Source organism: Salvelinus namaycush, chromosome 11 (genome assembly GCF_016432855.1).
Source record: "Salvelinus namaycush isolate Seneca chromosome 11, SaNama_1.0, whole genome shotgun sequence".
In the NCBI taxonomy this organism is placed as follows: domain Eukaryota; kingdom Metazoa; phylum Chordata; class Actinopteri; order Salmoniformes; family Salmonidae; genus Salvelinus; species Salvelinus namaycush.
The window spans coordinates 28,886,807-28,913,189 of record NC_052317.1 but is presented as its reverse complement, the minus strand read 5'-3'; the positions used below and the strand labels follow the sequence as shown (position 1 = coordinate 28,913,189).

The window sequence follows — 26,383 nt, the reverse complement described above, 5'->3', positions numbered from 1 at the left end:
ATGAAAGAAACTACCCAAATACAGGTGTGCAAAGCTTGTAGCGTCACACCCAAGAAGACTCAAGGCTGTAATCGCTGCCAAAGGTGCTTCAACAAAGTACTAAGTAAAAGGACTGAATACTTATGTAAATGTGATATTTATTGTTATAAATTTGAACATTTTCTAAAAATCTGTTTTTGATTTGTCATCCTGTGTTATTGTGTGTAGATTGATGAGGAATGTAATGTAATCATTTTTAGAATAAGGCTGTAACATAACAAAATGTGGAAAAGGCAAGGGGTCTGAATGTTTTACGAATGCACTGTACACACACATACACGGATTTGTTGTTGTAGATATGTGGTAGTAGAGTAGTGGCCTGAGGGTACACACTTAATGTGTTGTGAAATCTTTTGTGAATGTATTGTAATGTTTTTAAAATTGTATAACTGCCTTAATTTTGTTGGACCCCAGGAAGAGTCGCTGCTGCCTTGGTATTAAGATGGAAGTTCTTAGTCCGTTTGCACACTGAATGAAAGCAGACGATAATGTAGAGTCACAGCAAACGAGAGACCGATGTCAATACAGACGCTCCATTACCTTTGACTGTCAGGGTGGCCGTGCTCTGCTTATCCCCAGTATCGCAGGTGTACTCTCCAGCATCCTCGACCTTCAGCTTGTGAACCATCAGGATGTAGGTAGAACCTGTGTGCTCCATGGAATACTTCTCCCCCTGGGTGAGGAGCACGGAGCCCCTTCTCCAGGTCACCTTGCCCTCAGCACTGATCTCACAGGTCAGGGAGACACTGCCCCCCTCAACTGCTTCCTGGCTCTCCAGCTCCTTCTTGAACACCACAGGGGCCCCTGGGGGGACACAGCAAGATAGATACAGACCAGGTTAAGATTGATGGAGACGTTACCTGGTTTAAGGAGTGGACACGGACGGGACGGACATCCAATCACATCCAATATCTTGAAAGGAAACATTCAACACTACATTTAAAAGCATTTGCTGAACAGACATTAACCACTGCAGGTTTCAAATAGCAAATGACAAAAACGGGGAGGTTTCTTGTTTCTTGCTATGTTGTAATGTGAGAGAAATTAACAAGTGGCCTACCAATGGCATACACTGCTATAATAATCAATCTCCACAACAAGATTAACATGAATTGAGAGATCCATTATAGATAAGAGAAGATAAAAGACATGAAGAATCTATGAAAGAATGGACAGAATGGCTCCAAGTATTGCGGTACAATGGAAAATGGTTAGGTCTAGTAAAAGTCAGTGATTAGCGTCATACATATATTATATAACCCCTTACCTCAGACTATACAGTATATGTATCCTTTACCTTGGACGTTCAGGGTATAAAACGGATTTGAAATGGACAGAATGGATCCTGGTATTGGGGTACAATGGGAGAAGGTTGGTGCTGATTACCAGCAGATGTATCTCTTACCTCAGACTATGTACAGTATATGACTATATACTGTATACTCCTAACCTTGGACTATGTATATACACCCCTTACCTCGGACGGTCAGGCTGGCGGTGGAGGTATGGTGGCCCACGGTAAAAGCGACTGTGGCCGAGTCGGCCTGGGTGACCCCCCTGAGGGTGAGGCTGTGCACCTTGCCTTGGCTGCGGATCAGATTCATTTCATTGTTCTGCAGAGGGACATCCGCAAGCTTCCACTGGACCTCCTTGGCATCCTCGTGGGACAGATGGCACTCAAAGTGAACGTCCTCCCCCTCGCGCACCGAGCAGCTGTTCAAGACCTTCACTATGATCACCTCCAGCTCTGTTATAAAAAGCCAGTTATGTGTTACTGCTTAGATGCGAATCTCACTCTAAGGGAGCACTAGTGTCTATATGGGTGTACATGGATAGATTACAACAGAAATAAGGCACCTAACCTTACACACTCAATACAGTTACAATACAGAGACAACTGTCAAGAATAAGGTTGCTCCTGTCAAGACAGAAGAAGTGGAAGTGTGAGACAGATCATTGTCCTTAACAGCAGAGCACTCGGGTGGAATGGTTATGAAGGTAGAAGTGCAGAGGAAGGTGTGTGAAGGATATGAAAGACATAGGAAGCAGTAGGTGAATCAGGAAATGGATGAAGATCCCAACAAGCTTTACTTCTGTGCTCTTTAGGCTTTTGGTCCTCTAAAGCCTTGCGTGATATTAGTCTTGTGGGAATCACTCAGGATGGAAAGCGGTGGTAGGGATAGAGTAAATTAAAAGAGAAGTGCCATGATTCAAGAGGTGTGTAGAGAGAGAGAATGATTGAAATGAATGTCAGAAGACAGTAGCAGACTTTCATCTTGTCCCCTACCCTGTACAGTGAGCATGGATGAGGTCTTCTGGTAACCTGTGTCACAGATATACTCCCCAGAGTCAGCCCCTTGTAGGTTATAGATGATAAGCTTCACTATGGCACCTTCCTGTTTCAGCTGATACTTGTTGTTAGACTCCAAGACTCTGTCGCCCCGGCTCCAGACAACGCTGGCCACAGGATTTGTGATCTCACAGCGGAGGATGGCGATCTCACCTGCGTCCCACTCTAGATTCTGTAGTGGGGTTTTGAAGTAAACAGGCAGGGCTGTGGAAAGCAGGAGGGGGGTAGGAACGATGTAGGTTGGGAGAGGTGAGATAGAGAAACTTTTAGAGGGCAGAATTGTGCCTCCAAACCACAAAATATATATAATACATGTGGGAAAGTTTGATTTTCTTTCCCGACAGCATACACAGCTAAAACCAGAAGAGTTTTCTCTCAGCCTACCCTTCACAGAAAGGTTTGCTGTGGTTTTCCGGTCGCCACTGTCACAAGTATAGCTGCCTGAGTCTTCAGGGTCTAAGCTGTGGATGACTAGTCTGGCGCTGTGCCCTTCCTGGACGATTTCATACTTGGCACAGGGGCAGAGACCCACCTCCCCCTTCGTCCATTCTACTGGGACTCCAGGTTTAGAGAGCTCACAGTGCAGGGTAACACTGCCCCCTTCCTCAGCCTCCTGGCTCTGCAGATCTTTGGTGAATATGACTGGGAGAGCTGACAAATCAAAATCGCAAAAGATTAATTATAAGCCTACACTTACATAATAAATGGTAGGCATTATTCCAACTGTTTTGTTGCATCACTTATTTTTACTAACTATTTATTGCATTTCAGTTAATACATGTGGTGCTTCAGATCAATTTATCATAAATCAAGGTGATATTGTCTGTGCTAGTGAAGAATTGGGCTGCACTGAAAAGGTCTTCATCATCCTACCATTGACTTTCAGGTATGCTGAGCTCTCTAGGTCTCCAGTGCTGCAGTGGTAGTTTCCTGTGTCTTCAGGTTTCAAATTACAGATTTGTAGTTTCACACTGCAATCTTTCTGCTTCATCTGGTACTTTTCTCCAGACTTCAGCACCTGTGTTCCCTTCCTCCATTCTACAGGGACTCCAGGTTTAGAGAGCTCACAGTGCAGGGTAACACTGCCCCCCTCCTCAACCTCCTGGCTCTCAAGATCGTGTTTGAATGTGGCTGGAAGAGCTGAGAAATAAAGGGTTAAAAAATATCTTCATCCACTGTCACAATGCCTCAAAAAGAGACATTGCAAACCCATATGGTGTTAGCATCTAGAAGACGATCCCACTGGGATGGTGTCTCTATGTATGGTAAACACTTTCAATGACCATTAATGTATGCACTCTTCTCTGCTTGGTGTCCATCCGTCCAGGCCAGCAGTTTAAAAAAAAGATTTGTGTGTGACCCACCACCACATTGAAAGTGAGATTTTAACTACTCTGGGTTTACACATAACCAAGGTTATGTACAGGACTGCATGAACAATCCTGGTCTCTGCCTAAATTCAATATTGTGTACGCAGAATTCACCTGGAATATCATAATCCAACTACAACAAGGAATCTACAACAAGGAGACTCCAGCAAGGTCAACAAAAGACAACTAAGTTAAGACCTATAGTAGATCCCCATTTAAGGGCAGGGAGACTTGTAATACATTACAACTGCAAGCTCCATGGCAGCATTATACAGGAATAGACTGCAAAAGAAAGCTTCTCTTTTCGCACCATGGGCTTCTACCACTGTCTTCTCCTCCTTTTCAGTCTCTGGTTTTGGCTGGACAGGAGCAACTGGTGTCTCCACAACTACAGTACAAACATGAACAATCTGTTGAATATATCTTCATTATAACATCAACTTTAAAATTGTGCACCTAAGTGAACCAGACGGAAGCGAACAAAGCCCAATGTCCACGGAGCTTCAAATCTTACCCATTCAAATGGCAATCATCATTGTAGCCTACTTTCTTTCCACTACCATTTAGAAGCATGGCAAAGTATGCAGACAAAACAAGACGTGTAGCAAAATCTACTGAATATATTGTCAATAAAGAATGTACTTCGTCGAGTTAACGATGAAAAGAACAGGAACTATATCAGATAGCCTAAAGTACGAGTTGAATAAAAATGCACGTGCAAACCTGATAGAAGCAAACAGCGTCCAAAGTTATTTTTATCCATTCATACGAACAATGACCGATGTACCTGAACTTAAGAATGACAAACTAATCTCCTCTCTCTTTGGTCTCCTGCTTCTGAGGCTCTGGTTTAAGGGTGACTGCAGGAACTGGAGGTTTCTCTACTGTGGCACAGTAATACACTTGATAAGATCCTCAACACCTCTTAAGAGAACAGCCTGACAAACCAGCCGAAGCCACAAGATAAGGGAAGCTAGCTGAAGGGCTACAGAAAGACTATGTGACACAACTTGCCTTCAGAAAAAATCTAGCCACACTGTTCACCACATACAACTTGAATCAAGAGCAAAGATCCAAGCTTTCTGAGTCTACATTGAGAAACACAGTATGATGTGACAGACAATGCACAGGTAGGAGCTCAACAGACAACAGCCAGCTCATATTTTCCTACCAGGGGCTCCTACTACTGTCTTCGTCTCTACTGTCTCCTTCCCGGGTTCCAGTTTGGGGGCGGCAGGAGGCTTCACGGCTATGACAAAACATCAAAGCCGGTATGTGATTTAACTTCCCAATGTCATACAACAAAAAGTATTTAAACAGACAAACTGCCATTACATCCCTTTGAGTGAAGGGCAACCGTCATACATGACACAGACTAATAGGACCACACAAGATAAAGCAGAGACCCAAAAATGTGCCACACAATGTGAAAGCCACAAATGATGTCCAATTGAACGGATAAAGAGCAGTAGTATTTGAATTGATATGACAGACTTTGCACAGGTATGAGCTTAACAGGCAAAAGATAGCTGATCTTCTCTACTACTGACTTATTTTCTAATGTCTCCTCCTGTGGCTCCAGTTTGAGGGCGGCAGGAGCAGCAGGCTTCTTGGCTATAGCAAAACACCGAAATAACTACCGGTATATAATTTAACTTCATCATCTGTCTAGTAAGCAGAAAGCTCAACCAAAAGCATGAACTCATGAACATGAATTCCCAACGTCATACAACAGTCTTCAAAGAGAGAAACAGACAGTGACACAGACTGCCAATACATAGCCTACACTGCAAGTGAAGGACAAAGACTAAACAGAAGAAGCTTACAGGACACACTAACAGGACCACAAGGTGAAGCAGAAACCACAAAATTAGCCATACAATGCTAAAGCCACAAATGACGTTCGCTTGAACAGACTGACAAAAGAGCGGCAGTCCCTATATGAAAAGTACCCACCCTGAGCGTCTGCAACAGTCTTATTTTCTACGGTCTCCTCCTTCTGGAGCTCCAGTTTGGGGGTGGCAGGAGCAGCAGGCTTAAAGGCTATAACAAAACACCAAAATGACTATATACACCCCCAAAATGTGCCACACAATACTTAAGCCATGAATGATGTTTTCTTGAAGTTGAACAGATAGGCCAAAGAGCAGCCGTATTTGAATTGATGTGACCAACTACCCACAGGTATGAGTTGAAAAGACAACAGAAAGCTCATCTTTCCTACCAGGGGCTTCTACGATCTTCTTTTCTACAACAGGCTTAGAGACTATGACAAAACATCAAGATGACTACCAGAAAACACTGAGTAGACAAAACATTAGGAACACCTTCCTAATATTGAGTTGGACCCCCTTTTGCCCTCAGAACAGCCTCAATTCGTCGGGGAGTGGACTCTACAAGGTATAGAAAGCGTTTCACAGGGATGCTGGCCCATGTTGACTCCAATGCTTCCCACAGTTGTGTCAAGTTGACTGGATGTCCTTTAGGTGGTGGACCATTCTTGATACACAAGAGAAACGGCTGAGAGTAAAAAAAACAGCAGCGTTGTAGTTCTTGAAACACTCAAACCGGTGCGCCTGGTACCTACAACCACAACCCGTTCAAAGGCATTTAAATATACAAAACATGCTCCGTTGTCGCGAGGCTTAAAAATCTTTCTTTAACCTGTCTCATCCCCTTCATCTACACTGATTGAAGTGGATTTAACAGGTGACATCAATAAGGGATCATAGCTTTCACCTGGATTCACCTGGTCAGTCTATGTTATGGAAAGAGCAGGTGTCCTTAATGTTTTGGACACTCAGTGTAAAGCTGAACTTCATCAGTTGTCAGAAAACTCAATAACACGTGTGACAGCATGAACATGAATTCATATTACGTCATATAACAAAACATCTTTAAAACAGACACACACTGCCATTAAAACTGAGGGAAAACCAAGCAAAAACATATTATTATTACATTACTACATTATTACATATTTGTGTCAAGTAAGAAAATACTAAGAAGATCACAAGTTGAAACACAGGTCCCAAAAATTTGTCACACAGTGCTAAAGCCATAAAGGAACAGATATGAACTGCTGCTTGTTGGCCTATCTGACTGCAATTATCGACCAGATAAAACAACACAATTACATACAGCAACACCAGAATTCCATTTTTTTTTAAATTGCTATGACAGACAACAGATAGCTCATCTTTCCTACCAGAGGCTTCTACTACGGTTTTCTTCTCTAATGTCTCCTTCTGGGGATCCATTTTGGTGGTTGCAGGAGCAATAGGGGTCGCTGGCTCCGAGACTATGACAAAACACCATAATAACTAAACATTCTTTAACTTTACTTCAACAAGTAACCAAAAATGTTAACTACTGTATTCTTTTCTACGGTCTCCTTCTGGGGCTCTGGTTTAGGGCCGGCAGGAACAGCAGGCTTCACAGATATAGCAGAAATCAGAATACCTCAATATTCTATAACTTCCAGAATGAGTTCAACAGAGAACATATCTTATCTTTTCCTACCATGGGCTTCTACTACTGTCTTCCTTTCTACTGTCTCTTTCTGGGCCTCTTTGGTGTCCTGCTGCTTCTGGGTCTCCTGTTGTTTGTGAGTGACTGGAGGAGCTGGGGGTTTAAACATTTCACTTTAGATCCAACTCTGAGCTGAGTATGCTCACAAAAGCATGCCCTCAAAGGGAAGCAGAGAATCCAAAACAATGTCAGGCCGCTCAAAGCTAAGGTGACAACAAGGTTTACATACACATACAAAACATAGTTGCAACCTGGTTAAGGGTTAATTCTTGACAGATAAACAACAAACTACATCTGGCTAATAAGAATGGTCAGTGCTAACCGGAATCCTCGGGACGTCCCTACCCTAAACCTTAACCCTAACCTTAACCCCTAGCCTTAACCATAACCTTAAACCTTACCTTAACCAATTTCAATTTCAACTTCAATGGTGTAGGGATGTTCCAAGGATCCCGGAGAGCACTGACCTAGGTAATACACTTGTGTTCCCCGTGGACCGGCTCGTACATAAAGCATCTCCCATTCAGGCTGCAAAGGCATACTTTTCCTCCTTAACAAGCTTTAATGGTGAGCCGCCATTTGTATATTTGTACTGTCCTAATTTAAACACAAATTTACACCAACATTTTCAGATTTTCCGACAATTTAGGATGTTGCACACCGCATTCAGCCAAGACATAGGCACTATAGACATACCATAAAGACAGAGAATCAAGCAGTAAACCAAACTGTTACTCTCCTTGTCCTTCCCTACCTTCTTCCTTTTTGGCCTTCTCCTTCTGGGGCTCCTCCTGTTTGGGAGTTACTGGAGGAACTGAATACTTCAGAGCTGCCATAAAACATGCAACTTAGAATACAAAACCTCATAACCAAACCTTTTATGACAAGACTGACCATAACAGAAAAACAGCCAACAGAGGGATGTATCATACAAACTGCCAACAAAGGATGTACCACACAAGTCTCAAATAAATACATGATAACTGTGAACACCAGAAGCAAAGAGACAAAGCCTTCAGAACATGTGGACTGAATGCAAACAGAATACAGAGACAAAGATGTCTACCTAATTTCCTTTCTAAGCACAACAAACAGTGGCACAAACAAACCACAAGAAACTTCAAGTACAGCGACATATGCACTGACTGTAAAAGGACAACGAATACTATCAGCATCATCATCGACATCATCAACAGGACCAAGAAGCAGGACAAACTGCACAGATGACAAGTTAAAGCAGACAGACAAACTGTTCTCCATGTACGCTCCCCTTCCTACCTTGATCCAGTTTGGTCTCCTGCATCAGAGGCTCTTGTTAACCCTAACCCTAAACCTAACCTTAGAAAGCAGTTTCTTATCAACATATAGTTTGTTGATAGAATTACCATCTGTAGCGCATCTACAAATAGAAAATCCGGACCATCCAAATATAGTTTTACCAAACATATTTAGTGACAAAGGCACATCTAAATGTATTAACTCTCTCCTACCCTTAATCTTGAGACTGGCTGTAGTCTTCTGTTCTCCACACACACAGCTGTAGTCTCCACTGTCCTCGGGTACTACTTTGCTGATCAGGAGTTCACTCACAGATTCTTTCTGCTTCATCTGGTACTTTTCTCCAGATTTCAGCACCTGTGTTCCCTTCCTCCATTCTACAGGGACTCCAGGTTTAGAGAGCTCACAGTGCAGGGTAACACTGCCCCCTTCCTCAGCCTTCTGACTCTCCAGCTTGTGTTTGAAGGTCACAGGTTGGGCTGGGGATTCAAATTAAACCATATAAAATACACTGAAACACAATAACCACTGATATGAGGCAATAAGACATGAGTTCATCCTCTAAAACCATGAGAAGGGCACAGTTCAGAAAGCAGATACTTGAATAATGAAACCAAACACAGAAACAGAGACAGAACGATCAACAGCACACAAAGACTAACAACATGATAATCAACACAATGAACACAGACAGACTACAAAGATCAAGCTGGACAGAGACAGTTAAGACGGAAATGGAGGAAAACTCGCCTCCCTGCGGACCTGGCATCCTTTCACTCCCTCCTCTCTACATTTTCCTCTTCTGTCTCTGCTGCTAAAGCCACTTTCTACCACTCTAAATTCCAAGCATCTGCCTCTAACCCTAGGAAGCTCTTTACCACCTTCTCCTCCCTCCTGAATCCTCCTCCCCCTCCCCCCCCTCCTCCCTCTCTGCGGATGACTTCGTCAACCATTTTGAAAAGAAGGTCGATGACATCCGATCCTCGTTTGCTAAGTCAAACGACACCGCTGGTTCTGCTCACACTGCCCTACCCTGTGCTTTGACCTCTTTCTCCCCTCTCTCTCCAGATGAAATCTCGCGTCCTTGTGACGGCCGGCCGCCCAACAACCTGCCCGCTTGACCCTATCCCCTCCTCTCTTCTCCAGACCATTTCCGGAGACCTTCTCCCTTACCTCACCTCGCTCATCAACTCATCCTTGACCGCTGGCTACGTCCCTTCCGTCTTCAAGAGAGCGAGAGTTGCACCCCTTCTGAAAAAACCTACACTCGATCCCTCCGATGTCAACAACTACAGACCAGTATCCCTTCTTTCTTTTCTCTCCAAAACTCTTGAACGTGCCGTCCTTGGCCAGCTCTCCTGCTATCTCTCTCAGAATGACCTTCTTGATCCAAATCAGTCAGGTTTCAAGACTAGTCATTCAACTGAGACTGCTCTTCTCTGTGTCACGGAGGCGCTCCGCACTGCTAAAGCTAACTCTCTCTCCTCTGCTCTCATCCTTCTAGACCTATCGGCTGCCTTTGATACTGTGAACCATCAGATCCTCCTCTCCACCCTCTCCGAGTTGGGCATCTCCGGCGCGGCCCACGCTTGGATTGCGTCCTACCTGACAGGTCGCTCCTATCAGGTGGCGTGGAGAGAATCTGTCTCCGCACCACGTGCTCTCACCACTGGTGTCCCCCAGGGCTCTGTTCTAGGCCCTCTCCTATTCTCGCTATACACCAAGTCACTTGGCTCTGTCATATCCTCACATGGTCTCTCCTATCATTGCTATGCAGACGACACACAATTAATCTTCTCCTTTCCCCCTTCTGATAACCAGGTGGCGAATCGCATCTCTGCATGTCTGGCAGACATATCAGTGTGGATGACGGATCACCACCTCAAGCTGAACCTCGGCAAGACGGAGCTGCTCTTCCTCCCGGGGAAGGACTGCCCGTTCCATGATCTCGCCATCACGGTTGACAACTCCATTGTGTCCTCCTCCCAGAGTGCTAAGAACCTTGGCGTGATCCTGGACAACACCCTGTCGTTCTCAACTAACATCAAGGCGGTGACCCGTTCCTGTAGGTTCATGCTCTACAACATTCGCAGAGTACGACCCTGCCTCACACAGGAAGCGGCGCAGGTCCTAATCCAGGCACTTGTCATCTCCCGTCTGGATTACTGCAACTCGCTGTTGGCTGGGCTCCCTGCCTGTGCCATTAAACCCCTACAACTCATCCAGAACGCCGCAGCCCGTCTGTTGTTCAACCTTCCCAAGTTCTCTCACGTCACCCCGCTCCTCCGCTCTCTCCACTGGCTTCCAGTTGAAGCTCGCATCCGCTACAAGACCATGGTGCTTGCCTACGGAGCTGTGAGGGGAACGGCACCTCCGTACCTTCAGGCTCTGATCAGGCCCTACACCCAAACAAGGGCACTGCGTTCATCCACCTCTGGCCTGCTCGCCTCCCTACCTCTGAGGAAGTACAGTTCCCGCTCAGCCCAGTCAAAACTGTTCGCTGCTCTGGCACCCCAATGGTGGAACAAACTCCCTCACGACGCCAGGTCAGCGGAGTCAATCACCACCTTCCGGAGACACCTGAAACCCCACCTCTTTAAGGAATACCTAGGATAGGATAAAGTAATCCTTCTAACCCCCCCCCCCCCCCCCCCTTAAAAGATTTAGATGCACTATTGTAAAGTGGTTGTTCCACTGGATATCATAAGGTGAATGCACCAATTTGTAAGTCGCTCTGGATAAGAGCGTCTGCTAAATGACTTAAATGTAAATGTAAGACACAGAGACAGATGAGACACATAGACAGATGAGACACAGAGACAGTTAAGACACAGAGGCAGATAAGACACAGAGACAGATACGACACATAGTCAAATAAGACACAGAGACAGATTAAGACACAGAGACAGATAAGAAACAGAGACAGATAAGACATAGAGACAGATAAGACACATAGTCAAATAAGACACAGAGACAGATAAGACATAGAGACAGATAAGACACATAGTCAAATAAGACACAGAGACAGATAAGACACAGAGACAGATAAGACACAGAGACAGATAAGACATAGAGACAGATAAGACACATAGTCAAATAAGACACAGAGACAGATGAGACACGGAGTCAAAAAAGACAGAGACAGATAAGACACATAGTCAAATAAGACACAGAGACAGATAAGACACAGAGACAGATAAGACACAGAGACAGATAAGACACAGAGACAGATAAGACACATAGTCAAATAAACACAGAGACAGATGAGACACGGAGTCAAAAAAGACACAGAGACAGATAAGACACAGAGACAGATAAGACAGAGACAGATAAGACGTTGAGAGAGTAATAGTAAAATGGGAACATTTCTCAACTTAAGCACTATATTTTCAGGCAATTCAGAACTTGCTGCTGACAATGAATCATTAAATGTACAAAATTCATCAAAGCCAAGTTGACAACTACGCCAACTCAACACAAATCAGAGCCGTTATACCAAACCAACTTCTTTCAAATATTCTGCTGAATCACACTTGAAACTTTGATAACGACAGTGACAAAGACAATACAGAACAACTTCAGCGGAACATAAAGTAGCAATTTAATGACACCAATCTGCCCCCTACCCTTAATCTTGAGACTGGCTGTAGTCTTCTGTTCTCCACACACACAGCTGTAGTCTCCACTGTCCTCGGGTACTACTTTGCTGATCAGGAGTTCACTCACAGATTCTTTCTGCTTCATCTGGTACTTTTCTCCAGACTTCAGCACCTGTGTTCCCTTCCTCCATTCTACATGGACTCCAGGTTTAGAGAGCTCACAGTGCAGGGTAACACTGCCCCCTTCCTCAGCCTTCTGACTCTCCAGCTTGTGTTTGAAGGTCACAGGTTGGGCTGGGGATTCAAATTAAACCATATAAAATACACTGAAACACAATAACCACTGATATGAGGCAATAAGACATGAGTTCATCCTCTAAAACCATGAGAAGGACACAGTTCAGAAAGCAGATACTTGAATAATGAAACCAAACACAGAAACAGAGACAGAACGATCAACAGCACACAAAGACTAACAACATGATAATCAACACAATGAACACAGACAGACTACAAAGATCAAGCTGGACAGAGACAGTTAAGACACAGAGACAGATGAGACACAGAGACAGATGAGACACAGAGACAGATAAGACACAGAGACAGATAAGACACAGAGGCAGATAAGACACAGAAACAGATACGACACATAGTCAAATAAGACACAGAGACAGATAAGACACAGAGACAGATAAGAAACAGAGACAGATAAGACATAGAGACAGATAAGACACATAGTCAAATAAGACACAGAGACAGATAAGACATAGAGACAGATAAGACACATAGTCAAATAAGACAGAGACAGATGAGACACGGAGTCAAAAAAGACACAGAGACAGATAAGACACATAGTCAAATAAGACACAGAGACAGATGAGACACGGAGTCAAAAAAGACACAGAGACAGATAAGACACAGAGACAGATAAGACAGAGACAGATAAGACGTTGAGAGAGTAATAGTAAAATGGGAACATTTCTCAACTTAAGCACTATATTTTCAGGCAATTCAGAACTTGCTGCTGACAATGAATCATTAAATGTACAAAATTCATCAAAGCCAAGTTGACAACTACGCCAACTCAACACAAATCAGAGCCGTTATACCAAACCAACTTCTTTCAAATATTCTGCTGAATCACACTTGAAACTTTGATAACGACAGTGACAAAGACAATACAGAACAACTTCAGCGGAACATAAAGTAGCAATTTAATGACACCAATCTGCCCCCTACCCTTAATCTTGAGACTGGCTGTAGTCTTCTGTTCTCCACACACACAGCTGTAGTCTCCACTGTCCTCGGGTACTACTTTGCTGATCAGGAGTTCACTCACAGATTCTTTCTGCTTCATCTGGTACTTTTCTCCAGACTTCAGCACCTGTGTTCCCTTCCTCCATTCTACATGGACTCCAGGTTTAGAGAGCTCACAGTGCAGGGTAACACTGCCCCCTTCCTCAGCCTTCTGGCTCTCCAGCTTGTGTTTGAAGGTCACAGGTTGGGCTGGGGATTCAAATTAAACCATATAAAATACACTGAAACACAATAACCACTGATATGAGGCAATAGGACATGAGTTCATCCTCTAAAACCATGAGAAGGGCACAGTTCAGAAAGCAGATACTTGAATAATGAAACCAAACACAGAAACAGAGACAGAACGATCAACAGCACACAAAGACTAACACCATGATAATCAACACAATGAACACAGACAGACTACAAAGATCAAGCTGGACAGAGACAGTTAAGACACTGAGACAGATGAGACACAGAGACAGATGAGACACAGAGACAGATAAGGCACAGAGGCAGATAAGACACAGAGACAGATAAGACACATAGTCAAATAAGACACAGAGACAGATAAGACACAGAGACAGATAAGACACAGAGGCAGATAAGACATAGAGACAGATAAGACACATAGTCAAATAAGACACAGAGAAAGATGAGACACAGATACAGTTAAGACACAGAGACAGATGAGACATAGAGACAGATAAGACACATAGTCAAATAAGACACAGAGACAGATAAGACACAAAGACAGATAAGACACAGAGACAGATAAGACACAGAGACAGATAAGACATTGAGAGAGTAATAGTAAAATGGGAACATTTCTCAACTTATGCACTATATTTTCAGACAATTCAGAACTTGCTGCCGACAATGAATCATTAAATGTACAAAATTCATCAAAGCCAAGTTGACAACTACGCCAACTCAACACAAATCAGAGCCGTTATACCAAACCAACTTCTTTCAAATATTCTGCTGAATCACACTTGAAACTTTGATAACGACAGTGACAAAGACAATACAGAACAACTTCAGCGGAACATAAGGTAGCTATTTAATGACACCAATCTGCCCCCTACCCTTAATCTTGAGACTGGCTGTAGTCTTCTGTTCTCCACACACACAGCTGTAGTCTCCACTGTCCTCGGGTACTACTTTGCTGATCAGGAGTTCACTCACAGATTCTTTCTGCTTCATCTGGTACTTTTCTCCAGACTTCAGCACCTGTGTTCCCTTCCTCCATTCTACAGGGACTCCAGGTTTAGAAAGCTCACAGTGCAGGGTAACACTGCCCCCTTCCTCAGCCTCCTGGCTTTCCAGCTTGTGTTTGAAGGTCACAGGTAACGCTGACAAACCATTGATTTAAATATGAAATTATTCTGTATATACAGTCCACTAACTACACACATTTTTGCTACCAACACATGAACTTACACGTATCAATTAAACTGACTGACTCCCTGTAAACAAGACCTCCCCAACATTCCCATTGACCAAGAACATGTACCCATACCATTGATGTTTATAGTCGCTGTGGTCCTCTGATTTCCACACTCACAGGAATACTCTCCACTGTCTTCAACCTTCAGATGTTTTATCTGAAGCTCAAAGCACGCATCTTTTTGCTTAATCTCATATTTGTTTCCAGCTTTGAGATTCTCAGTGCCTTTCTTCCACTGAACCTTGGCTCCAGGTTTGGCTAACACACAGCAGAGAGTAGCATTCTCTCCTTCCGTGGCCTGCTGGTTCTTCAGCTTCTGTTTAAAGCTGGCAGGCAAGGCTGGAAAAAGACGAACATGCCCAACTTCATTAAAAAGTAGGCTAAATCATTTTCTTTGCAATCTTCAGTTGTAATGGAAGGGCATAAGAATCAAAATGGTGGAGAAGAATGAGTAGTGGACAATGATTCCGATGCTTTTATTGCTGTCCTTTGGAACCTAAATATGATTCCAATGATTGGGTTGTTCAATGAAACAGATGACTTGTTAACTGAAGATAGTTATCAAACCAGTACATGGAATGAACATGGTGTTCACAGCTGATCACCACCACAAAATGAAATCCTTCCAAAGTGCACAAAGGATCAGCAGCATACAGAGAAATACATTTGTGGAGCTTTTGCATCACTTATGCAGCATAACTTTGCATTGAGGCACACATCTGTACATGAACAATATTCAGAATAGTTTCAAGATAGGAATAATGTCTTAGTTTATGACCCTGCAGTATTTTCCAAGACACAATAGAAACATTGTCCAAACCTTTGATGCAAAACTGAGCCTACATGGTAAAAAAAAGCTGTTCTTGCCATAATATGGACTTGGTCTTTTACCAAACAGGGCTATCTTCTGTATCCCACCCCTACCTTGTCACAGCACAACTGATTGGCTCAAATGCATTAAGAATTAAAGAAATTCCACAAATTAACTTTTAACAAGGCATACCTGTTAATTGAAATGCATTCCAGGTGACTACCTCATGAAGCTGGTTGAGATAATACCAAGAGTGTGCAAAGCTGTCATCAATGCAAAGGGTGGCTACTTTGAAGAATCTCAAATATAAAATATAATTTGATTTGTTTAACACTTTTTTTGGTTACATCACGATTCCATATGTGTTATATTATAGTTTTGATGTCTTCACTATTATTCTACAATGTAGAAAATAGTACAAATAAAGAAAAACTTTAAATGAGTAGGTATGTCGAAACTTTTGACTGGTATTGTACTGTATATATATTTTTTTACATAGACATTTGTTAACTGTCTGAGTAGAGTGAGCAAATAAACTGGACAACTAAGAATCTACGGATCAGGGATGCCTCTATTCATCAGGTATGCATCCTTTAAGAATCAAATCTTTCTGTCTTTACTCTTTTACCTGCGTCATGGATTCAAATACATCATGCACTTCCCATGAGGATGGGAGACCCAAAGATGAGAGAATGATTAACAAGACCAACGCAGACTGATACAGAATGGTTGACTGAGATCTGATGGTATGAATGGTGCCACAGGCATTGAAGACACCAGCGGTGGTCACTTATGATATTGGATAAATTGTGCACTTCACAATGCACACTGCAACGATGAGTGTAGATGAACGTTAAAAGTCAAGCAAGTGTCATTTCAATTTCAGAGAAACTGAAAAAGAGGGCAAATGCAGTGATGCACTTCCATCTCTGGTGTCTACTGGAGCTGCAGACTTACAATAGATATAGATACAGTATTATGGGGGGAGGGGTGGATTGTTATGAGGGTTCCCAACCCCCTCTAGCTCACATATAATTTGAACCATGGACCCGGCCATGGGAGTTACCTTTGATCATTAGCGAAGCGTACACTCTCTTTTCCCCAACCACCACAGAGATTGTGCTTGAATTCATAGGGGTCAGCTCCCTCATGGTGAGGGAGTGGAAACCCCCCTGAGGTACCTGGATCTCATTGAGGGGGCTGGGCTGCAGAGGGGTTTGGTCTAGGCACCACTGCACCTGATGGGTCAGGTCAGGCGGGCTTACAAGGCACCTAAACATGGCAGAGTCCCCCTCAAAACACTCAACGTCCTGGGGTGGCTCTACTATGAGCACTGTCTGACCTGGATGGAACACATCCAGGTCAAATACTGCTCTGAGCATAATGTATTTCTTGTCCACCAACCAGCATGGGAATAGACAGTAAGAAGGAATGATCTCCCAAATGTTTAAAAATGAAGCAAAGCAAAGGGACGTGAATTATGCTCAGTCAATACTGTTCTATCATATGAATGTTGTAATAATCGGCATGTCTGCTCAAGAAGACAAGCAGGGGAGTCAATCTTACGAGATGTCACAATGTCAGCTCTGATACACCACAACCAAACTATGACTCATATGACCTCTAGTAATATTCAAGTTCTGATCTTTAAACGTTGGCAGAGGTCAATCACATCACTCACAAATCATTTTTCAGGAAATAATCCAAATTCTCAACATGAATTCAAAGCTCTGTGCCCTGCTATGCACAGCAGTCAGCACGTCAGCAAAGCTCTTTCATTTACAGCGAGTGTAATTACTAAATAAAAAAGTTATTAACATATTAATGTGCAACACCATGATTTCAGACAAAGACAAATATATAGGCCAAGGTCTTACCTTTGACTGTCACCTTAGCCGTCATCTTGGCGGTTCCCACGTCACAGGTGTAAGTTCCGCTGTCTTTCTCCTCCAGTTGTTTAATGGTAAGTGTGAGAACGGTCTCCTTTTGGGTCATCTCGCAGCGTCCCCCGGCCTTGAGCTCTATGCCTCCCTTGGACCAGGTGGCCTTGGAGGCAGGCTGGGCCGTCTCACACTGTAGAGTCACTGAGCCCTTTTCTTCCGCCTCACTGTCCTTCAGCTCCTTGGTGAACTTGTGGACTGGCTCTGAAGAAAGGGACATTCCGGTAGGAGCACAGCAGAAGGCATTGAGGTAGGAGAGGCAGCGCTTATAATTAGTGTTATTTAACATTAAAAAGCAGTCATAGTTGAAAAGTGGTAGTTCACGGTCAATGATACCTGAATACCCAGTAAACAAGAACCATTAAACAACTGAAGGTGTCTGTGAAAGGAACTTGTCAGACTTACCTTTGATCACCAGCTTGGCCTTGGTAGTGGCTCCTCCGATGACCTCACAACTATATTCTCCAGAGTCCTGGACAGTGACGCTGCGGACGGTCAACTTCATGACCCTCTCCTCTTTGCTGATGTTATACTTCTCACTCTTCCGGATGTCCTTCCCATCTTTGGCCCACTGGACGGTGGCGCTGGTCTGTGTGACCTCACAGGTGAACACAGCATCCTCCCCTGAGACAACGCTGGCGCTCTGCAGCTCCCGTGACACAGATTGGGCTTTGCCTGAAATAAAGGACATTTATATTACCTTTGTTTTAATTCTGAGAATGGCTCAATTTCCTTCCAATTACAGAAACAAAAAAGCTCAGAAATTGGTTAATTTTATTAATGGATTAATTTCTCCCAATGGTCTACATATCCAATTTAAAACGATAACCTCAGGGATCAGTTGATCGAAGTTTCAAAACAATGAATACTAAAAGCCCTGCAGATTGATGTTAGAGCCTCAACTGGTACAGATGTCTAACCTTCAACAGCTAGGGTCGACTTGGAGTTCAGGTTCTTGATGTTGAAAACCACCTCACCAGTATCGGCTGGTGTCACGTCCCTGATAACCAGCATGTGTTTGCAACTTGTACTGGAGACCTGGAAGCGTCCTCCATTTGCCACAGTCTGGCCATTCAAGTTCCAGGCACACTCGTCAGTGCTCTCCCATGATAGAATACACTGAAAGCTACATGTCTCTCCCTCCATTGCCTCCACAGACTTCAACTGCTTGGTGATACCTGTGCTCATGTCTACGTAAAGGCTGGGGAGAGGATTTTTGTTTCAAGGACATGATGACAAAATTGCTGTAGAGGCTTCAGCGCACTATACTCATTCGTTCGCAAGTTATGCTGCGTCGTCAAACACACCTCTCACAGTGACCTTTGACTTGGAAAGCTCAGTAATCTGTAATCCCCTGCGTCTTCCTTGGTAACGGCTTTGACGATCAGACCCAGGGACTTGCCTGTGTGCAGAACCTCATACTTAGACCCAGCGGTCAGGAACGTACCATCTTTCCTCCAGGTGGGGGAGACCCTGGGCTTGGATGCCTCACACGTCAGGGTGATCATACCTTTCACTTCTCCCACCACGTCATCCAGAGACTTGAGGAACACTGCACGCTTCTCTGGAGGAATCCAAATGGAGAGCAAGACTTAACCCCCCAACCACCAGTCAAAGCCGTTTAACATATTCCTTGACCTCCCTGACCTTGAAGGTGATGGTGCCCCCATCCTCAGGTGCAAGGTTCTTGAGTGTGAGCGTGTGCATTTTGCCCACCTGAGTGATGGTGTTGACTTCGTTGGAGAAGAGTACTTTGTCACTGAGCAGCCAATGCACCTCCTCATCAGCGTAGTTGATCTCACAGGTGAACACTGCATCACTGTCCTCATCCACCTCAGTGTCCACCAGGTGCTTGGTGATCTCCACTTTCCGAACTGCGATAAACCACAGCACACATCATCATTGTACCATGGATTTGGTTTAAATTAAGAGGATGGAATCTCATTTGAACCATCAATGCTCAGCAAACCAAATAGCATTGAAGTCAAATCAACACCAAAAAGCAATACAAAACATACACTCTACAGTGAGAGTGGCTTTGGTCTTGGCAGCAGTCGACTGACAGCGGTATTCCCCAGTGTCTTCCTCAGTCAGCTTCTGTATGGTCAACTTAGCCCGCACAGCGTCCTGTTTCAGGCTGTACTTGTCTGATGTCGCCAGGAGGGTTTGGCCTTTGAACCAGCTCACCTCTTTGGGTGCGGTGGAGAACTTGGAGCTCAGCGTGGCTGAGCCCTTCTCTTTGGCTGTCGCATCCTTAATGGGCTCTAGAACCTCAAGAGGGCGCTCTGTAGTCGAGACAATAAGACGTGCAAACAGCTCTGATCATAGGCAAGTCATGTAACATGCTCCTAACACAGTTTTGGTTGTAATCTGGTTGTAACAACGTCATTTCAACCAGTTATACCGTACGATGCTGATGGCCTGCTCTAGAGGGACCACAGATACCGAGCGTATAGGTCAAACTTGAGACAGAAGCACTCTTAATTACACTTTTTAGGGATATTATAAGAGTGCTATTTCAACTGATTCACTCACTGACTGGTAATCCTGTGTCCTGAAGTATTCATACGTGCTAAAAGAGATTGAAAGTGTATTTTTATAAAGTCACATCAACCTTTATAAAAATACACTTTAAATACAATTCCTAGAAGTTTACAATAGACAATGTCCTGATTTTCATCCTGTTACCTTCCACAACAAGTTTACAGGATGTCTTGTCGTCGTGGCGTTGCAGGTGTAATTATCCTCGTCGTCCGAGCCCACGTCATTGATGGTGAGTTTGCGGTTTATACTCTTGCTGCTAATCTCGTGCTTCTTGCTGGGCTTGATCTCCTTCTTGTTCTTGTACCACTTGACCTTGGCACTTGCCCGAGACATTTGACATTCCAGGAACCCACGGTGTGTATGCATGGCTAACTTATCCCTGAGCTTCTTCACAAACTGGACAGGGAGCTCTACAGTAACAATAACAACCGTATCAATACAAGGAAGCCATACTAAGCAGTACCACAGTAGCATATGAAAACTCTATCATATATCAAAAGCTGTAAGCAGCACTACAATAATACAGTCTACAAAGAAAAGAAAGTACTTGACGGGCCATGGCAAAACCAAAGAAGCCTATAAGCCTATGCAGAAACCCTTCGTAAGCATATCTGATCTATTTACTGTACAGTTGCTTCCAGCATACACTACAAGACAAAACGTTTGTGGACACCTTCTCATCAAACATCTCATTCCAAAATCATGGGCATTAATATGGAGTTGGTCGCTCCTTTAGTGCTATATAGCCTTCACTCCTCTGGAAAGGCTTTCCACTAGATGTTGGAACATTTCTGAGGGGACTTGCTTCCTTTCAGCCACAAGAGCATTAGTGAGGTCGGCCACTGATGTTGGGTGATTAGGCCTGGCTCGCAGTCTGCATTACAATTCATCCCAAAGGTGTTCGATGGGGTTAAGGTCAGGGCTCTGTGCAGGCCAGTCAAGTTCTTCCACGCCAATCTCAACAAACCATTTCTGTGTGGCCCTCGCTTTGTGCACAGGGGCATTTTCATGCTGAAACAGGAACGGGCCTTTCCCAAACTGTTGCCACAAAGTTGGAAGCACAGAATTGTCTAGAATGTCATTGTAAGATTTCCCTTCAATGGAACTAAGGGGCCTAGCCCGAACCATGAAAAACAGCCCCAGACCATTATTCCTCCTCCACCAAACTTTACAGTTGCCACTATGTGTTGGGGCAGGTAGCATTCTTTTCGCACCCGCCAAACCCGGATTCCTCCATCGGACTGTCAGATGGTGAAGCGTAATTCAGGACCCCCGAGCGCTACAGCACCCGGGGGTCCTGTTCTGTGAGCTTGTGTGGCCTACCACTTCGCGGCTGAGCCGTTGATGATCCTAGACGTTTCCACTACACAATAACAGCACTTACAGCAGCTCTAGTAAAGTAAACATTTGACGAACTGACTGGTGGAAAGGTGGCATCCTATGATGGTGCCACGTTGAAAGTCACTGAGCTCTTCAGTAAGGCTTGGTTTAAGTATACTTAAGTATCAAAAGTAAAAGTATAAATCATTTCAAATTCCTTATATTAAGCAAACCAGATGGCACAATTTTCTTGTTTTTTTTTCATTTACGGATAGTTAGGGGCACACTCAAACACAGACATCATTTATTAACAAAGCCTTTGTGTTTAGTGAGTCCACCATTTCAGAGGACCATTTTCCTGTCCTGCTAAGCATTCAAAATGTAACTAGTACTTCTGCGTGTCAGGGAAAATGTATGGAGCAAAAAGTAAATAATTTTATTTCGGAATGTAGTGAAGTAAAAGTAGTCAAAAATATAAATAAAAAAGTAAAGTACCGGTACCCAAAAACTACTTAAGTAGTACTTTCAAGTATTTTTACGTAAGTACAGTCGTGGCCAAAAGTTTTGAGAATGACACAAATATCAATTTTCACAAAGTCTGCTGCCTCAGTGTCTTTAGATATTTTTGTCAGATGTTACTATGGAATACTGAAGTATAATTACAAGCATTTCATAAGTGTCAAAGGCTTTTATTGACAAGTACATGAAGTTGATGCAAAGAGTCAATATTTGCAGTGTTGACCCTTCTTTTTCAAGACCTCTGCAATCCACCCTGGCATGCTGTCAATTAACCTCTGGGCCACATCTTAACTGATGGCAGCCCATTCTTGCATAATCAATGCTTGGAGTTTGTCAGAATTTGTGGGTTTTTGTTTGTCCACCCGCCTCTTGAGGATTGACCACAAGTTCTCAATTGGATTAAGGCCTGGGGAGTTTCCTGGCCATGGACCCAAAATATCGATGTTTTGTTCCCCGAGCCACTTAGTTATCACTTTTGCCATATGGCAAGGTGCTCCATCATGCTGGAAAAGGCATTGTTCGTCACCAAACTGTTCCTGGATGGTTGGGAGGATGTGTTGGTACCATTCTTTATTCATGGCTGTGTTCTTAGGCAAAATTGTGAGTGTGCCCACTCCCTTGGCTGAGAAGAAACCCCACACATGAATGGTCTCAGGATGCTTTACTGTTGGCATGACACAGGACTGATGGTAGCGCTCACCTTGTCTTCTCCGGACAAGCTTTTTTCCGGATGCCCCAAACAATCGGAAAGGGGATTCATCAGAGAAAAGGACTTTACCCCAGTCCTCAGCAGTCCAATCCCTGTACCTTTTGCAGAATATCAGTCTGTCCCTGATGTTTTTCCTGGAGAAAGGTGGATTCTTTGCTGCCCTTCTTGACACCAGGCCATCCTACAAAAGTCTTCGCCTCACTGTGCCTGAGCAAGCTCTGTACTGGTGGTGCCCCGATCCCGCAGCTGAATCAACTTTAAGATACGGTCCTGATGCTTGCTGGATTTTCTTGGGTGCTCTGAAGCCTTCTTCACAACAATTGAACCGCTCTCCTTGAAGTTCTTGATGATCCGATAAATGGTTGATTTAGGTGCAATCTTACTGGCAGCAATATCCTTGCCTGTGAAGCCCTTTTGTGCAAAGCAATGACGGCACGTGTTTCCTTGCAGGTAACCATGGTTGACAGAGGAAGAACAATGATTCCAAGCACCACCCTCCTTTTGAAGCTTCCAGTCTGTTATTCGAACTCAATCAGCATGACAGAGTGATCTCCAGCCTTGTCCTCGTCAACACTCACACCTGTGTTAACGAGAGAATCACTGACATGATGTCAGCTGGTCTTTTTGTGGCAGGGCTGAAATGCAGTGGAAATGTTTTTACATTTACATTTACATTTTAGTCATTTAGCAGACGCTCTTATCCAGAGCGACTTACAGTAGAGTGCATACATTTTATTACATTTTTTACATACTGAGACAAGGATATCCCTACCGGCCAAACCCTCCCTAACCTGGACGACGCTATGCCAATTGTGCGTCGCCCCACGGACCTCCCGGTTGCGGCCGGCTGCGACAGAGCCTGGGCGCGAACCCAGCCCAGCCTGGGCGCGAACCCAGAGACTCTGGTGGCGCAGCTAGCACTGCGATGCAGTGCCCTAGACCACTGCGCCACCCGGGAGATTTTTGGGGGATTCATTTCATTTGCATGGCAAAGAGGGACTTTGCAATTAATTGCAATTCATCTGATCACTCTTCATAACATTCTGGAGTACATGCAAATTGCCATCATACAAACTGAGGCAGCAGACTTTGTGAAAATTTATATTTGTGTCATTCTCAAAACTTTTGGCCACAACTGTACTTTACAGAAGCTGATAAACATACTGGCTTTTTTACAGAACAGCAAACTCCCTAAATTGAGATGGAAACACTAAAAGAGCCATGTCCCCTGGATCTCATCATAGGAAAGATCTTGAAATAATTTCAAGGAGCTCTGAAATATGTCCAATGCTCAAGATGAGGAATTCATTGGAGTAAAACGTTATAATAATCGCCCTGATGCATCAGCAGCCCACACACACTTGGACAGACTTATATTTTTACATTTTACATTTGAGTCATTTAGCAGACGCTCTTATCCAGATTTACTTACAGTTAGTACATTCATCTTAAGATAGCTAGATGAGACAACCACATATCACAGTCAAAATAAATACATTTTTCCTCGATTGAAATTAAAATAAATAATAATAATTGTAGCAAATTTGTCCCAATCTACAGGATCTCAAAGTGGACTTAAGTATAATTAAGTGGGTCATTGACTTTCTCCTCAATAGGGGTCAGTAAGCCAAAGAAAACATCTCCCTGTGCAATTCATATCCACGGGCTACCCCAAGGAACAGGGATTTCTCCTGTGCTGTCCTCCATCTACTCCAACATCCTGAGGGGCTCGGATAGTCACTGCATGACCTTTTCACTCCTGGCCTGGTACAGAGGGATCTCCATAAGCAACATGAGAGCAAGCTCCCGAGGGTGGTCAGGTCACCCTAGGATCTGGGTCACGTGGTTCAGGTTTCCAGAGGATGTAAATCAACCATATATATAAAAAAGACTGCACCATGGATTTCAGGGAAACAACTCACAACCTACATATTCTTAGGGATCATCTTGCCCTCTGGCCAGGGATACAAAACACCAACATTTCAGAATAAAAGAGGCAATCCCCACAGACATCTGGCTGCTGAACCAAAATAAACCTCAGGACAATAACTCTGAGGACACAGAGGACAGACTAACTAGCTGACCGATTGACTGGATCAGATTTTAGTTATGGTTAGAGCACTGAATTCACCATTGGTATGTTTAATAAGTGTTAGTGAATTCTGTGAATTTGTTATGTATATTGTGATGAGCTGACCTGAACATCATTAATTTAACAAAGGTATTCTATCATATGGCATACTGTGCCGTATATAGCATTCTATGGGGAATGCATGCTGGAAATGGACTTTGTTTCTTTACCTTTCACTGTCAGTTTGGCTGTTGAAGAGGCCTTTTCAGCTGTGAATTTAATCTCCGCCACGTCTTCTGGTGTCACCGATTTAATCAGCAGCACATAGATTTTACCTTTAATTGAAAGAGGGCAACTTATAAGAACATTACAGAATGGTAAAACACATAAATAGTAAATTAGACCTAATTAATCAATGATGGCTAATAATTCAAAAGCTGATGCATGAGTGTCTATTACTAAAATGTATGAGTGTCTATTACTAAAATGTATGAGAGTCTATTACTAAACTGTATGAGTGTCTATTACTAAAATGTATGAGTGTCTATTACAAAAATATATGAGTGTCTATTACAAAAATATGTGAGTGTCTATTACTAAAATGTATGAGTGTCTATTACTAAAATATATGAGTGTCTATTACTAAAATGTATGAGTGTCTATTACAAAAATATATGAGTGTCTATTGCTAAAATTTATGAGTGTCTATTACTAAAATATATGAGTGTCTATTACTAAAATGTATGAGTGTCTATTACTAAAATGTATGAGAGTCTATTGCTAAAATGTATGAGTGTCTATTACTAAAATGTATGAGTGTCTATTACAAAAATATGTGAGTGTCTATTACTAAAATGTATGAGTGTCTATTACAAAAATATATGAGTGTCTATTACAAAAATTTATGAGTGTCTATTACAAAAATATATGAGTGTCTATTGCTAAAATGTATGAGTGTCTATTACTAAAATATGTGAGTGTCTATTACTAAAATGGATGAGTGTATATTACTAAAATGGATGAGTGTCTATTACTAAAATATATGAGAGTCTATTGCTAAAATGTATGAGTGTCTATTACTAAAATATATGAGTGTCTATTACTAAAATGTATGAGTGTTTATTACTAAAATGGATGAGTGTCTATTACTAAAATGGATGAGTGTCTATTACTAAAATATATGAGTGTCTATTACTAAAATATATGAGTGTCTATTACTAAAATATATGAGTGTCTATTACTAAAATATATGAGTGTCTATTACTAAAATGGACATCTAAACATATACTTGAAAATAATTCTAAATGTGTGTATCCTCCTCACCCTCTTGTCTCATCTTGATGTTGTCACCGACTTTGAGTTTGGTGTCTCCTTTGAACCACTGGCAGGCCACATCATCGTGAGAGATCTCACACATGAATGACGCACTCTCCTTCTCCATCACCTCCACATCCTCCAGCTTCTTCACTATCTTAATGTCTCGGGCTTTGGGGGAGAATCACAAGAGACCATAAAAAGAGACATCAGAGAGCCTTCAACACATCTACTGCTGA

At 43.1% G+C, this 26,383-nt stretch overlaps 1 protein-coding gene across 1 annotated transcript in view; it reads right to left on the bottom strand.

The window, feature by feature from the left end:
* LOC120055327 (obscurin-like) overlaps nucleotides 1-26,383 on the bottom strand; it is an 82,236-nt gene that overhangs the window by 34,702 nt on the left and 21,151 nt on the right. Inside the window, 27 exon segments of the mRNA XM_039003201.1 lie at nucleotides 580-843; nucleotides 1,517-1,786; nucleotides 2,327-2,593; nucleotides 2,774-3,040; nucleotides 3,263-3,529; nucleotides 5,716-5,802; nucleotides 5,984-6,025; nucleotides 6,968-7,060; nucleotides 7,282-7,383; nucleotides 8,045-8,119; nucleotides 8,781-9,047; nucleotides 12,195-12,461; nucleotides 13,407-13,673; nucleotides 14,555-14,821; nucleotides 15,034-15,255; nucleotides 16,794-17,069; nucleotides 17,605-17,871; nucleotides 18,073-18,342; nucleotides 18,588-18,868; nucleotides 18,973-19,226; nucleotides 19,315-19,541; nucleotides 19,686-19,938; nucleotides 20,077-20,093; nucleotides 20,356-20,391; nucleotides 20,394-20,621; nucleotides 25,061-25,165; nucleotides 26,154-26,315. Coding sequence (XP_038859129.1) covers nucleotides 580-843; nucleotides 1,517-1,786; nucleotides 2,327-2,593; nucleotides 2,774-3,040; nucleotides 3,263-3,529; nucleotides 5,716-5,802; nucleotides 5,984-6,025; nucleotides 6,968-7,060; nucleotides 7,282-7,383; nucleotides 8,045-8,119; nucleotides 8,781-9,047; nucleotides 12,195-12,461; nucleotides 13,407-13,673; nucleotides 14,555-14,821; nucleotides 15,034-15,255; nucleotides 16,794-17,069; nucleotides 17,605-17,871; nucleotides 18,073-18,342; nucleotides 18,588-18,868; nucleotides 18,973-19,226; nucleotides 19,315-19,541; nucleotides 19,686-19,938; nucleotides 20,077-20,093; nucleotides 20,356-20,391; nucleotides 20,394-20,621; nucleotides 25,061-25,165; nucleotides 26,154-26,315 — 5,400 coding nt within the window.